At 36.0% G+C, this 13,752-nt stretch overlaps 2 protein-coding genes across 3 annotated transcripts; one reads left to right on the forward strand and one right to left on the reverse strand.

The window, feature by feature from the left end:
• The first annotated feature begins 669 nt into the window (after positions 1 to 669).
• On the forward strand, positions 670 to 12,420 carry LOC125838734 (uncharacterized protein ycf36). 2 transcript variants are annotated; one of them, XM_049517777.1, is made up of 4 exons: positions 670 to 1,179; positions 1,300 to 1,328; positions 4,921 to 4,977; positions 11,979 to 12,420. In XM_049517777.1, exons 1-4 carry the CDS (start codon positions 732 to 734, stop codon positions 12,198 to 12,200), a joined length of 756 nt encoding a protein of 251 aa, XP_049373734.1. In that variant the 5' UTR covers positions 670 to 731; the 3' UTR covers positions 12,201 to 12,420. The 2 variants fall into 2 exon arrangements, with proteins under 2 accessions (XP_049373734.1, XP_049373733.1); XM_049517776.1 differs by having other exon boundaries at positions 683 to 1,209.
• Positions 6,854 to 7,622, reverse strand: LOC125838741 (uncharacterized). The gene is made up of 3 exons (XM_049517783.1): positions 7,597 to 7,622; positions 7,399 to 7,492; positions 6,854 to 7,309 (listed from the first exon to the last, which is right to left on the reverse strand). The coding sequence occupies exons 2-3, from the start codon at positions 7,462 to 7,464 to the stop codon at positions 6,860 to 6,862; spliced, it is 516 nt and encodes a 171-aa protein (XP_049373740.1). The 5' UTR covers positions 7,465 to 7,492; positions 7,597 to 7,622; the 3' UTR covers positions 6,854 to 6,859.
• Positions 12,421 to 13,752: the final 1,332 nt, after the last annotated feature.

Genomic DNA, 13,752 nt, shown 5'->3' on the forward strand with positions numbered 1-13,752 from the left:
CATCCCTCGTCGTCCGCCCACAAACTCAATTTTGTGGGATTTCACTAAATGAGTTTGCGGCCACCTACTCTAATCTAATTTAGATAGTCCTTACCACCTTTCCCGTCCAATAGGAACATTTAAGTACAAGAAGTTCTATTAACAAGAATAAACAAAATACTTAACATCTCTCCGAAGGATTGATCTAGTCTAGACAGATATATGTGGAATGTTTTATTTATATGGCATGATTTTTTAAAGGAAAAAGAGTTTGATATATCCATTAACTTTGACATTTAAAGTTGATATACCATTTGTTATGAAAATAACTCATATATATCCCTATTGATATACAAATGACTCGCATACCCTTGTAAGGATATATATAAGTTATTTGTATAACGGTAAAATTATTTATGAGCTAAATAATAAAGTTAAAAAGTATATCAGACTCTTCACCTTTTTTTAAATAAAAGAAAATGTATACACAATATCAAGAGGGTAGTGAAAGAGATAGGTATGAAAGCTTCGAATAACTTAGGTATAACACTCAAAAAAAAAAAATTAAAAAAATTTGACACTTCACTTTGTATTTATTCAGAGAAGAAAAAATACCTTACAATTCTCCAAAAGTATACTCAACTCTTGATATTTTTTGCATTCACTATCACCATAGATTTTTTTCATGATGAAGAAACAAAAATGTACAAACTTCCCTGTAGTTTTATTAGCAACTAAAGGAAACAGGGCAAATGCAAATGGCCATATCAGTGGCAACACCATTTTCACCAAATCATCAACCTTTCTGTTTTCCTTCTTCATCAACTCAATATCTCAAAATCCACCATTTTCATAACCAAAGATTTATTCCAAGAATACCCTTTTCATCTTTCAGAAATAACAACCCTTTACCAGAAACTGAGTGTCCAGTTCCACTAGACCAGCAGCCTGTTAACGAATTCAAAACCCTTTCTAATTCTTTCCCTTTTTCATGGGCTTCTGGTGACTTGGTTGAGTACTGTTCCCGTTTATTTGCTACTGGACTTGCTTTTGCCCTCTTTGTGGGTCTGCCCGTTAACTTATACGGGTCAGCTGGACCCATACCCGAACCCCTTAAACCGTTCTTGGGTGCTGTTTCTGGTGGCCTTATTGTTGTTACTTTGGCTGTTGTGAGGATGTATCTTGGTTGGGCTTATATTGGTAACAGATTGCTTAGTGCCACTGTTGAATGTACTGATCTTTCTTTTTCTTATTTTTCTTGTTGGATTGTTATTTTTATGCCAATTAATCACTATCTGTTTTGGCTTTGCTTGGTGATAGATGAAGAAACAGGATGGTATGATGGCCAGGTACTAATTCTTATGTTTTCTTCAATTTATGCCATTTGTTTTTGTCATTTATTTGGACAGTTAGTACCTTTAGCTAATGGGATTGGACTCCATGAACTAATGCACTTTGTTTGGATGGTTGTTACATATTGTTTCATAATGTATCATATTATATTGTGTTGTGTTGTATTGTATCAATACTGTGTTGTTTTAATGAATACAATGTTTGAATAGATTGTATCATTCTCCGTCGTTACATAATGTCACAAATTCATGATTTGAATGATAAACCTACTAGAAAAGTCCGTACAGGGTAGATCTACTACGAAAAGGTAGGGTAAAAGATGAAATATAATTATTAAATAATAAATAAAGACAAAATGAGAAGAAAATATTAAGGTAATGACACTAACACACCAAATCGGTCGTTACATAAAATGGGTCTTTTCGTCGTTACCTAACGATGGATTTAAACTATTAGATACAATAGTAATTAAGTAACAATTAAAACAACATTGTATTTAAACTAACCATACAATACAATACACCGGGTAACAACCATCCAAACAAGGTGTAACTCTCTAATGAATGCTACTTGGCCTTTGGCTTCAGAGAGTATTTTATTTTTTTCTTTTGTTGAAAATTCTGATTTTTATTAGGATTAGTTGTACTAAATGTGTCTGGTGCACGAAAAATCTTGTGTTCACTCATGGTTCGGGGAAGGGCTGCATTCCAAGAGAGTGTGATGTAGGCAGCCACCTTTCCATAGCTCAAATTCATGACATGGTCATATAGAGACAACTTTACCGTTTCTCCTCCCCTTCACAATTAGTAGTGCTAGTCGGAGTAAAATATGTCCAAATGGACAGAAAATGGATGTAGAAGATTACTGAGAAAACTGCTTCAATATTTAATGAATTTCTATTTGCCGACATATTGAGTAGTACCTCTCAAATTCATTATAGTATAGTTTTGTTATCCTTTTAAGAAATATGCAACATTGCTGGATTAGATTGTGATCAAAAGCATTAATGAATCTTGATCCCTATAACTTAATTCAAATAGGATTGAAAAGGTATTGTGAAGCAGTGAAAGGTTGTGTACCCTTCAATTTTACTTCTTAACTGCTACCTTTTAACCAAGCAAAGAAGATGTCCCCAACATAGTTTAGGTCCAATCTTTTCTGGGAGTGGTAATAATTGTCTTGACTTTGATGCATTCAGCTGCACCTTAGCTAACTAGTTCTTGGTCTGATTGTTGCCCTATTACACATGTTTAACATAGAGGCTAGAACTGCCAGTCTTATTTCTGACCAAAATTGTTTTGCTTTTCTGATATTGCAATCATTGATCTTGTTCTTTCCCTGAACAATAACTTGATCTATGGTTACAGAATCGTCATTTATTTACTGAAATGTGATATCTACATGAATATGCCCATTCAAACAATTTTGCACACCTTGAATGTTGCACCAGAAAGCCAAAACCATAGACATCTGAACTTCAACAGTTGTACAAGGCTCTCTTTTCCTTCAGAACATACCGAGTTTTGTATAAATTTTTCTAGGAAAAACATAATGCTTTTGTAGGAGAAAAGTCAGATTTTGGATGCAACCCTTACAACTGAAAAGTTAGTCAATTCAATTCCTTACATATGGATGTTGGAGATCCTATCATGTATGCTGGACATAGAGAAGGTATATGATCAGGTTAATCGGAAATATTCTGATATACTCCTTGTTGAGAATTGGATTTGGATAGAAGTGGAGACATTAGATCTTGTATATCTCTAAGGGAGATGGGAGCCTCTTAGTTTCTTTGAAATAATAGGGGCTTTAGATAGAGCCCCCTCTTCCCTCTGCTATTTCTTCTAGTTATGAAAGGCCACAGTTGGATGTTGACAAGTAAAGGTAGGAGAATATATGCAAGGCTTTCAGGTCAATGATTACCTTGGAGGATGTAAAACTGTGTGCCTCACCTCCTGTTCTCAAATTATATTCTGTTCCTCAGTTATCTGTATATGTCGAAGATCCGGTATCTATTCAGAACTTTAGAATGAGGTGAACAATTTTCAGGCCTGGAAATGAACTTAAGGAAGTCGGAATTGATTCCAGTGGGACTCCTCCAGAATGCTCAGGATTTTCCCTAGCAGTGGGTTGTGGGGTAGTCTCACTACCCACAGAATATTTGGGATGTGCAGTTAAAGGGAAGTTTAAAGATGTAGATCTCTAGAGGCTTGTAATTGTAAGATGAAAGAAAAGGTTGGAAAGGTGGAAACACATAATTTTTAAGGGATGCAAAATAACTATCCTTTCTAATTTTCCACATATTATATGCAATTGTCCTGAATTACTGCGAGGTTGATGAAGTTGATGAAAGATGTCCAATGGGAAGGAAAAGAGTGGAGAAGACTTAGTTGAATGGAAGGCGAAAGAAGCTTAATAGAAATGGGTGGATTTATAATTCGTTGGTTATTGTCTTTGGTCTTTTAAACAAGCACTCTTTGGAAAATGGAAAAAAAATGGATGTGGAAGTTGTCAGTGAGGAAAATGCATTATGTAGAACTATCACTTCCATTTATGGAGGTGATATGGAAATGGGTAGTTAACAAGAAAGGTTACAGGTAGATGTGAATTCTCAACTTACATTTGTTTATGATTGGTGGGGAATGGGAATTATATCCTTTTTTGTTAGAACATTTCTATCCTTGAAATAAAAACAAAACTATTTGTCTCCACCTCTTTTTTCACTTTCTTTTTTCCTTTTGCAGCTGTCTTTGCGTTCTTTAACTTCTAATTTTCCTTGGGATAACTGACTAATTATCTTCAACTAGTGTACCTTTGCAGACTACAAAAAATTACATCTTCAACTTTATCTTGTCATGCTAAATTAACTAAGGCAATAAGGCATAGAATTACGGATGATGTGATTTTGAAATATGAAGTCAGACAGTCTGTCATTTTAAAAGAGTGTTATTAAAAGAAAACAGTACCGTTGACTGGAAGAGTAATTTGGAAATTCAAAGGATATCACATGATCAGTAAAAAGAGAGAAATGTTGCAGAAGTCTAAGGTGGCAATCAACTAATATAGATGAATATAATAAGCAGGAAAGTGTTAGTATAATAGCTTTTTTCATATTTTACTGTACAGCACTTACATTAGAACTACTATTGTCTAGATGGTCATGGTCAGTGATGATAATTTTCTGTGAGCACTCTTTTTCATCTTCAGATTATAGTGGAGCCGATATTGCAGATCTGTTGTATATATGTTGCCAAACTTCCCATGGAATCTGTTGCTTCAGGGAGGGAAATACTGCAGGAACGGTTACCTTGAATTGAATGGAAGAATATAGCTTTAGGCTAAATGCTGATTGCATCATAGAATTTGCGTGTGTTAAGCTTTTCTTGGATGAGAAGTTTTCCACACCCTTTGGTACTTGAAGGAGACTTTTCCTTGTAGATATGAGATATGGGTGAAGGAATATAGCTTTTAGGCTAAATGCTGATTTCATGCATGTAATCTGCTAGTAACAATAATCTAGTCTTTACCTAATTTCTGATGAGAATATTTCCTGACCTTTGGTATTGAAAAAGAAATTCTTCATTGCAGATATGGGTGAAGACTCCTGAAGTTTTGGCACGGGACCGCCTTTTGGGTTCTTTTTCTGTAAGTAATTCAAACTTGGTCAAGTTGTTGGATAAACTATTTTGGTGAGCAACAACGTTATGGTATAATTTTTTTGAGACTGACATCCATTTCTTTGCTAAATAAAAGATATTTAAGTCTGAGTAAATTGGTCTAGCGCTTTTATTTACTATTCAAGGTTGCTTGAAATACGATGCTGCATTAGTTATGTAGGTATAGATAGCTATTTGGGCAGATTTTTCTAACGGACTTAGATTATTGCATCTTCAAGTAAGGATGGCAAATCTTAGTAATTGAATCAGCAGATCTTGTTCCATGCATTACCAAGCCCACACTATGAAATTTTCATACCCTATTCGATTCATCACAGCTCAATACAAAAGACTCAAATTACTCATAATTCCCATAATTGACTCTAAACCTTTAAGGGGTCGTTTTGTATGATGGATAAGGAAAAATAATCCCGGGATAATATTTTAGCACCCCTCAATTCTTTGTTTGGTTACATAGTGTGGGATAACTTATCCCTGGATTAATAATTATGACTAAGATAAGTTATCCCTACTTGTGGGTAGAATACTAATTCCAGGATAAAAATGTAAAATAACAAAAGTACCCCCTTAAACCCTCTTTTATAAACAAACAACTTAGAGGGTGTTTGGACTGGCTTAATAGTTGGTCAAACCTACTTTTAAGTCAGTTTTTGACAAATATAAAAAAATAACTTAAAATAAGTCAAAAATGACTTAAAATAAGTTAGGAGTGTTTGACAAGGTCAAAAATGACTTAAAATAAGTCAAAAACCAAAAGTAGGCTCCCCCTACTTTTTATTTTTTGACTTAAAAGCTACTTTTTTTAACCCAATCCAAACAGGCTCTTATTCTTAGAGGGTATTTTTGTAAATAAACAATTTATTCTTAAAAATTATGTCATGCATATTATTTGAATATGACAAACCAAACAACCAATAAAAAAATATTAACACAACTAATCCCATCATAACTAATTCCAACATAGCCTGTATCCAAACCAAACAACCCCTAAATGAAAGAATGATGCTTCTAAGCTGACAATGATTGAATTTATTCCAGTGGAACGTATAAAATCAAGAGATCGAGATTTATTTCATTGATCCAATATTGTGTTTATATACAAGAATGAACTAACTAATTGCCTAAACTAACTCCTCTGAAAGAGTAGTGCTAAACGTGCTAAACTACTTGAAGAGATATAGGAGTGCTAGACTACTAGCTGAAGTATATGTCAAACAATAATCAACTAAATATAATAATTAACATGTGCTTTAATACGCCCCCCTCAAGATAGGCAGTGTGTAACAACGCCTAGCTTGAATAGATGTTTATCAAAGGCTGGCTTCGGTAGAGCTTTAGTGAGAGTGTCCGCGAGTTGATCTGCAGCATGGATATGGACAATGTGAACTTGATTCTGCTGAACTTGTTTGCGAACAAAGTGAAAGTCTACAACAATGTGCTTCATGCGGCTATGAAAAACTGGATTTGCACACAGATAAGTTGCACCCACATTGTCACAGTAAATGGTACATCTCCAGCCCAATCCGCATCAGAGTACATGTATAGCTTGAAATCATTATATCTTTGAATGTGGATGACCCAATGTTTTGGACGGCGAGAGGCGACAAAAGGCGACAAGGGCCTACCTCGCCACGCGGCGAGGCGAGCGGCGAGGCGATCGCCTTTTTGAATCAAGGCGCCAATTAATACCAAAAATTAAAAATATTTAATTGCATATATAAATATCCAAAATCTCAATAGCAATAACATATATTAGCAAATATTTCAATTCAAAAACAAAAAGTAGATACTAAAAGTCTAGAACTTTAAAGACCCAATAATTCAAAAGATAATACTAGAACTCTAAAAGTCTATTCTTCTTCAAAACTATCCAACTCTTGAAGATCAACATCCTCTACATCATTATATTGCTCCTCATCTTCTTCCTCCTCGTAGTCTTCATCAATTAGTGTCCGAGTCCTACTTGAAGTTGAACTTGTAGATGAAGTTTCTACTCCTTTGCCCTTGTCAAGTGCTCTTGATCTTGAAGAAAGTCCCCTAAGATGATAGATACTCTCATCAGCTCCAATTGCCGTAGCAACACTACCCCAAGTAAGATCATCATCCTCATATACTAGTTCATCTTCTTGATCTTCGGGGCATCCAACTAACCATTCATTTGAATCATCAATGTTATCCAAGCGAATTGGATCAATGAGATCACGAGCATCATAACGAAGTTTCAATGTTCTATTGTACTTAATGTACACTAGATCATTGAGACGCGATAGTGCAAGCCTATTCCTCTTTTTGGAATGAATCTACACATAAGTTACAGATATTAAGTTATTAACTAATAGATATTGATAATAATATAATATGGAAATTAGGATATAATTTTTTTACTTACGTGTTCAAACACACTCCAATTTCGCTCACATCCGGATGAGCTACAAGTTAGGCTTAATACTTTCATGGCAAACTTTTGCAAGTTTGGTGTTTCACTACCAAATAGTGACCACCATTCCACTATAATAAAATAAATTTAGAGGTTAATGAGTGTAAATAAGTCGAATAATTTAAGTAAGAGCTAAATCAACTCACTTACCCGGTGACCTTGTGTCTCTAGCTCTTTTAGCCGTACCACAACCAAATAGTCCATTCGCCATTTTGTACCTAGGAAGCTCAGCGACTAGTAAATCTTGTATTGTTGTATCGGGGATCATCTTCTCAACACATGCATAATACTCGGTCCACAGACTCTGTAGTAAAGTTCCCTCTTCTTGAGCTTTATAATACAATCCTGGGTTCAAAACATGGCCTGCAACATGCAAAGGCCGATGGAGTTGGTCTGACCACCTTGCATCAATAATTTCAAACACTTTCTCATATTGCTTCTTAATTCCACGAAAACCCCGTTCAATAGTTTCTTTGGCTCTATCCATTGCTTCATAAATATAGCCTATTGGTGGTTTTTTCTCCCCATCCACCAAACGAAGCACTTTTGTTAAAGGGCCACAAACTGTAAGTGCTCGAACAACATCATCCCAAAAGTGGGCAAAAATAATAAGATTGGCAACTTCTTTCCCCAAAGTTTCCTTTGCAAATTTACTTGAAGTCCATTCGGTTGAGAGGACTAAAGTTCTCAAGTTTTTTCTTTGTATGTACATAGCTCTCAAAGTTAAGAAGGCCGTTGCAAATCTTGTCTTGGCCGGTTTCACCAAATTTCTTTCCTTGGTGAATTTTCTCATCAAGTTTAACAACAATGGCCTTTGACTAATGTAAGAATGGATTCTGATGGCCTTCTTAAAAACTGTTAAGGTAAGATTATAGTAATTAGTAGCTAATAAGTATTAAATATTGACTATAAAGAAAGTTAGAGGATATGAGAGTGATATTACCGGAAGCATATGGCTTAACCTTGAATATGTCACCAAACATCAAGTTGATGCAATGAGCGGCACATGGAGTCTAATAAATGTGTGGGTATGCACCCAACATCATGCTTCCCGCTTTAACATTCTCACTAGCATTATCAGTGACAATTTGTACAACATTTTCCGGTCCAATTCTTTCAATAGTGCTTTCAAACAACTTGTACATTTTGGTGGAATCGGTAGATTCATTGCTAGCATCGACAGAACCAAGAAATACACTACCGATTGGAGAATTCACCAAAATATTGATGATCATTTTACCATTTCGTGCCGTCCATTTGTCCATCATAATGGAACATCCAAACTTTGTCCATTGCACTTTATGCTCATCAACGATTTTTTCCACTTTCTCCACCTCTGTTTTTAGGTGAGTAACTCTAACTTCATGAAATGTAGGAGGCTTCATTCCGGGGCCATGTTGTCCTACTGTCTCAATAAATTTATCAAATGATTTGTGATTGACACAATTAAAAGGGAGCCCCGCATCATACATCCATATCGCGAAAGCACTTACCGCACGCTCTCTTAGAATTTTCTTTGTTTCATCAATTCCTCCTCCTTTTTCAAAGCCTCCTTTTTGTGTTGATTTATGCGGAAAATAGAGATTCATAGGGCCTTTCGTCACATTCCGCGCGGTGGATGATGCACCTCCACTAGAAGATATCTTTGGAGTTTTGGAGGGAGGCATCATTTCCGCATATTCATCCATATCATCAACATCATCAATATCAATATATTCTTCCGGCTGCCTCACTTGAAATTTGGGATTATTAGCGATTTTATTTTGCATATAAGCCCTTACTTCTTCTCTAATCTCCGACGGACAAGCTGTACATTGTTTAACATTCTTGAAACCACCCACTAGATGTTGTTTGTGTCGAGTTATTCCACCATTAAAAGTACTCCCACAAAAGTTACAATTAACCGAATCTTTCGTTGCTCCTTGAGTACCATAATTCCATCCAATGTCCCTCTTTTTGCTAGCATCTGCCATTGAATTCACTATTGTACAATACAACATATACTATATTAATTAGTAATTACTATTAATTACTATAGAGGAATTTTTTTTAAAATAAAATAATAGACAGCACAGTAAAAGGCTGAAAGCAGTAGCATTCAGCAGCATATTACAGTGAACAAAGAAAACAGAGGAAAAAGACAGAGCATTGAAGAAAAAGAGGAAACAAACAGAGCATATTACAGTGAAGTGTGAACAAAGAAAACAGAGGATAAAAATAGAGCATTGAAGAAAAAGAGGAAACAAACAGAGCAGTCAGCAGAGAAGGCAGAAAACAATAGTATCTCAATTTTTATTTTTTTTTGAGATAGCAGTTCAGGATTTCATATTCACTTCACAAGAGAATTGCGAGATTGAAGGAGAAAGTAAGAGAAGAAGAGGACTGAAGGAGAAGAAGAAAGAAAAGAGGCCATACCTTTCAATTCGCGCGAGTCAACTGAAGGAGAAGAGAATCGCGAGGTTCAAGGAGAAGAAGAGTATCACAAGTCGTGACTGAGTCCCAAGTAGTCGACTGAAGGAGAAGAAGAGAATCGCGAGGTTGAAGGAGAAGAAGAGTCGCGTCTGAGTCCCAATTTTGGAAATATGAAAAAAAACCCTAATTTTGACTAATATTATTAAGTGAAGACCTTTTTAAAATTTTAATAATAAAAGGCGCCGCCATTCACGTCGCCTTTACATCGCCTCACGTCGCCTAATTGATCTCGCCGCGCCTCACTAGGAAATGGCGCGACATCCTCGCCTCGCCTCGCCTTCTCGCCTTTGGCGAATGGCGAGCGCCATTAAGAACACTGGGATGACCCAACCGACGATGCCAAGTGAAACTGGTTGTGGTGGAGGAAGTCAAATGCGCTTGAGGAGGAGAGATGGAGGTTAAGTCTGGCCACTCATAGAGACCGTCTCTACTCTGACCGTGCACCAACGGAGTCCGTGTTTCCAAGTCCTTCACAGAAAAATGAAAAGGAAAGAATTCAATAGAGGTTAGGTTATCTTGACAAAATTTAGAGACTGAGAGTAAATTGCGTTTAATGCTTGGAGCACAGAGTGTTAGAGAGTTTGAAAGATCTATTTGATGCATTTAAATGAGTAGAACCAGTGTGAGTTATGGGAATTTTGTTACCATCACCCATAGATACTTGCTCCATGCCATTGTATGCCTGCAGGTCTTGGGGTGTGGCAGTGATGTGGTGAGATGCTCCCGAGTCGAGAATCCAAGGATTGTCTGACGTGTTCAAGCCTGACACATAGTTGGCCTTGGCCTCAAAGTGATTGTGAGACTGCGATCGACAAACGTTTGCAACATGACCGGGTTTGTTGCACAACTGGCAGCGTACACCATCATAATAGTTGTTGTTGGTCGAAGATCTCCTCGGATTGGGTGAAGTGAAGCGATTGTTGGACCGCCGTTGTTGGTTGGTACCATTGTTATTGTTGGGGCGACGATTGTTGCGATAGTTTGAATGACCAGATTGGTTGGCTGTAGCAGCAGCAGCAGCAATCTGGGTAGGAACGCTTTTGGACTCCTCACGTCGAAGAAAAAGTTCATGGTCTTGAAGCTTTTCGTACAGTTCTTCATATGTTATAGGGGAATCACGAGCACGGATTGCAGCAGAAATACCATGAAACTCTGCACCCAGACCACTAAGGATCTTTACTATAAGTTCAGAGTTGGTGACGGGGGCACCAGCAATAGAGAGTTCATCAGCAATAGAGCGAACACTTTGCAAATACTCGGTGACTGGTTGGGAGTCTTTGGTCAGACGCATCAGTCAATCACGCAGACTGAAAATTCTGGTTTGAGACTTATTTGCATAAGCAGTGTGCAGGGCATCCCAGGCTGTCTTAGCTGAGGTAGCAGCGACAACCGTTGTAGCAATTGTTGGATCAACAGATGCCATAAGTGCGTTTTGAATGAGTTGGTCTTGCCGAAACCAAAGAGCAAACGCAGGATTGGCACTAGGGGCTGTGCCAGTTGTGATAGTGCGAGATGGGGAAGGAGTAGACCCATCGAGATGACCATAGAGATCATGACCATGCATAAGCATGGAGAATTGTGCCTTCCACGTTGCAAAATTATGACTGCCATGTAATTTTATGGGCAATTGGGATGCAGGGTTAAATTGAACGATCATTGCGCCGACGTTGTAATCAGCATTAACAACACGAGTAGCGTCTCCCATATGTGGAAGGTGGGTGGAAGAAAGAAGGAAAAAAAAAACAGATCTTACTCTTTAGAGTATATTAGGGCTCCTGATACCATATAAAATCAAGAGATCGAGATTTATTTCATTGATCCAATATTGTGTTTATATACAAGAATGGACTAACTAATTGCCTAAACTAACTCCTCTGAAAGAGGAGTGCTAAACGTGCTAAACTACTTGAAGAGATATAGGAGTGCTAGACTACTAGCTGAAGTATATGTCAAACAATAATCAACTAAATATAATAATTAACATGTGCTTTAATAGGACGGACATCTTGCTCAAACTGATTGAATTGTGAAGTGACTACTCTTTCTGGCCTACCATGCAGGTGAAGCCTGTCCTGAGTAGATTAAAGAACACCTTGGTGGTTCTTGCAACATCATTGCTTGTGTGTGTCGTCGTTTTTGTCAGTATTGAGAATGGCCAAATGGATAGTTATATACCATCAGAAGAAGCTGGTGGTAGATCTGTACCAGGAGTCTACGATGATGAGTCTGCAAGATCATTTGAACCAGATGCATTTTGTGGTGGTGAACCTGCTGATCCTTAGTTCCTAATAACCAACTGCTAGGCATTCTTCATGTAGTTATGTATATGGTACAATGTAACCTTATGTGTGTACAGTAATAGAGTTAATGTTTATTCTTCCTTTCTCCATTCTCATGTTTCTGGAAATGCATAAATATAGTCAATTTTCATTCTATTTTTCTTTTAAGGCTGCGTGTTCGTGTGAAAGAAATATTTTATGAAAACTTGTTTTCTTGATTAAACAATTTTCTCAATGTTTGGTTACCTTGAAGTGTTGACAATAATCTTTCTGAAAAAAGGGGAAATGATTTCCTTCGTTTATAGAAATTCAGATATGTTGTGTACTTTTTTATATTTTGTGTTTTACTTGAAAGAAGTGTGTTCAACTTTTGATTTCAAGCTCCATGGATCAAGATATCTTCTTGTTTTTTTTGTATTCTTTTGGCTTTTTAAGTATATTGAGAGCATGATTGTGGTAGGTTGACCATTTATATAAAATTAGCTAATTTATGATGATGAATTCTTGTAATCTGTAACTTGCTTTGTCCTACCTTGATGGGCAGAGTTACCTATGGCTGGTGGGAGATGGTAGGTATTCCGTAAAATTAGTCGAGGTGAGCCAGAGTTGGTTCCGATACCATAATCATAAAAAAAAAATGCTAAGTTGCCTGATGCTATTTGTGTGGTTTACATCCCATCTCTGGCCACACTGGTTTATTTGACAAATTACCTTTGCTTAAATACTAAAAAGAAAAAGGAGATTAGACTATTTTCATCAAGCATATAAAGATAGGAAGATAACCACAATCACAAAATGAACCATGTGTCCTTGTAAGGGGGAAGGGGTTGCTGATATGCATAACTAGTTTAAATAATAACTCAATCAATATTCTACAAGTTATAAATATACTTAACACATTTGGTGTGATGGATATATGAAAATAATCTTGGGATAAATTTTTAGTTCCCTTTAATTCCTTGTTAGTTACAAACTTTAGAATAATTTTAGAATTAATAATTAGTACTGAGATAAGTTATTCTTACCTCTAGGTGGAATAATAATATCATGAAATAACTTATCACATGATAAAATAGTTAAAATGATAAAAATATCCCCTCAAAAAAAAATTATACTTCACTTTTCAAATCGCTTACACTAATGGGGTTTTTTTTTTTTGTAAATAAACAACTTAGTATTAGAAAGTATGTAATGCATATTATTTTTAATACAACAAATCAAACATTCAATAAGAAATAATAGCATAATAACTAATATCAACATAATGTATCTTCAAAACAAACAACCCCTTATAATATAAATGTTGTTTATATTATTAGGATATATAAATTAATTTCAAATTCTTTATATTGTTAAGAGTATTATTTAACTACTAAAATCGTAGTAAAGAACAAATGTGGAAAAATTACTACCATACAGAAGCGATTAAAAGCAGGCAGTTGATGATTGATGTAATTGCTTCTGACCAAGAATATTTTTGATATTTTACATAATTTTCATAATTTAACAAGTTTATACCTTATTATTTTATAAATGTACCTTTTTTTAAGCAGAA

The sequence above is a fragment of the Solanum verrucosum genome, unplaced genomic scaffold (assembly GCF_900185275.1).
Source record: "Solanum verrucosum unplaced genomic scaffold, falcon-dt-bn FXZP01000182.1, whole genome shotgun sequence".
Classification (NCBI taxonomy): Eukaryota; Viridiplantae; Streptophyta; class Magnoliopsida; order Solanales; family Solanaceae; genus Solanum; species Solanum verrucosum.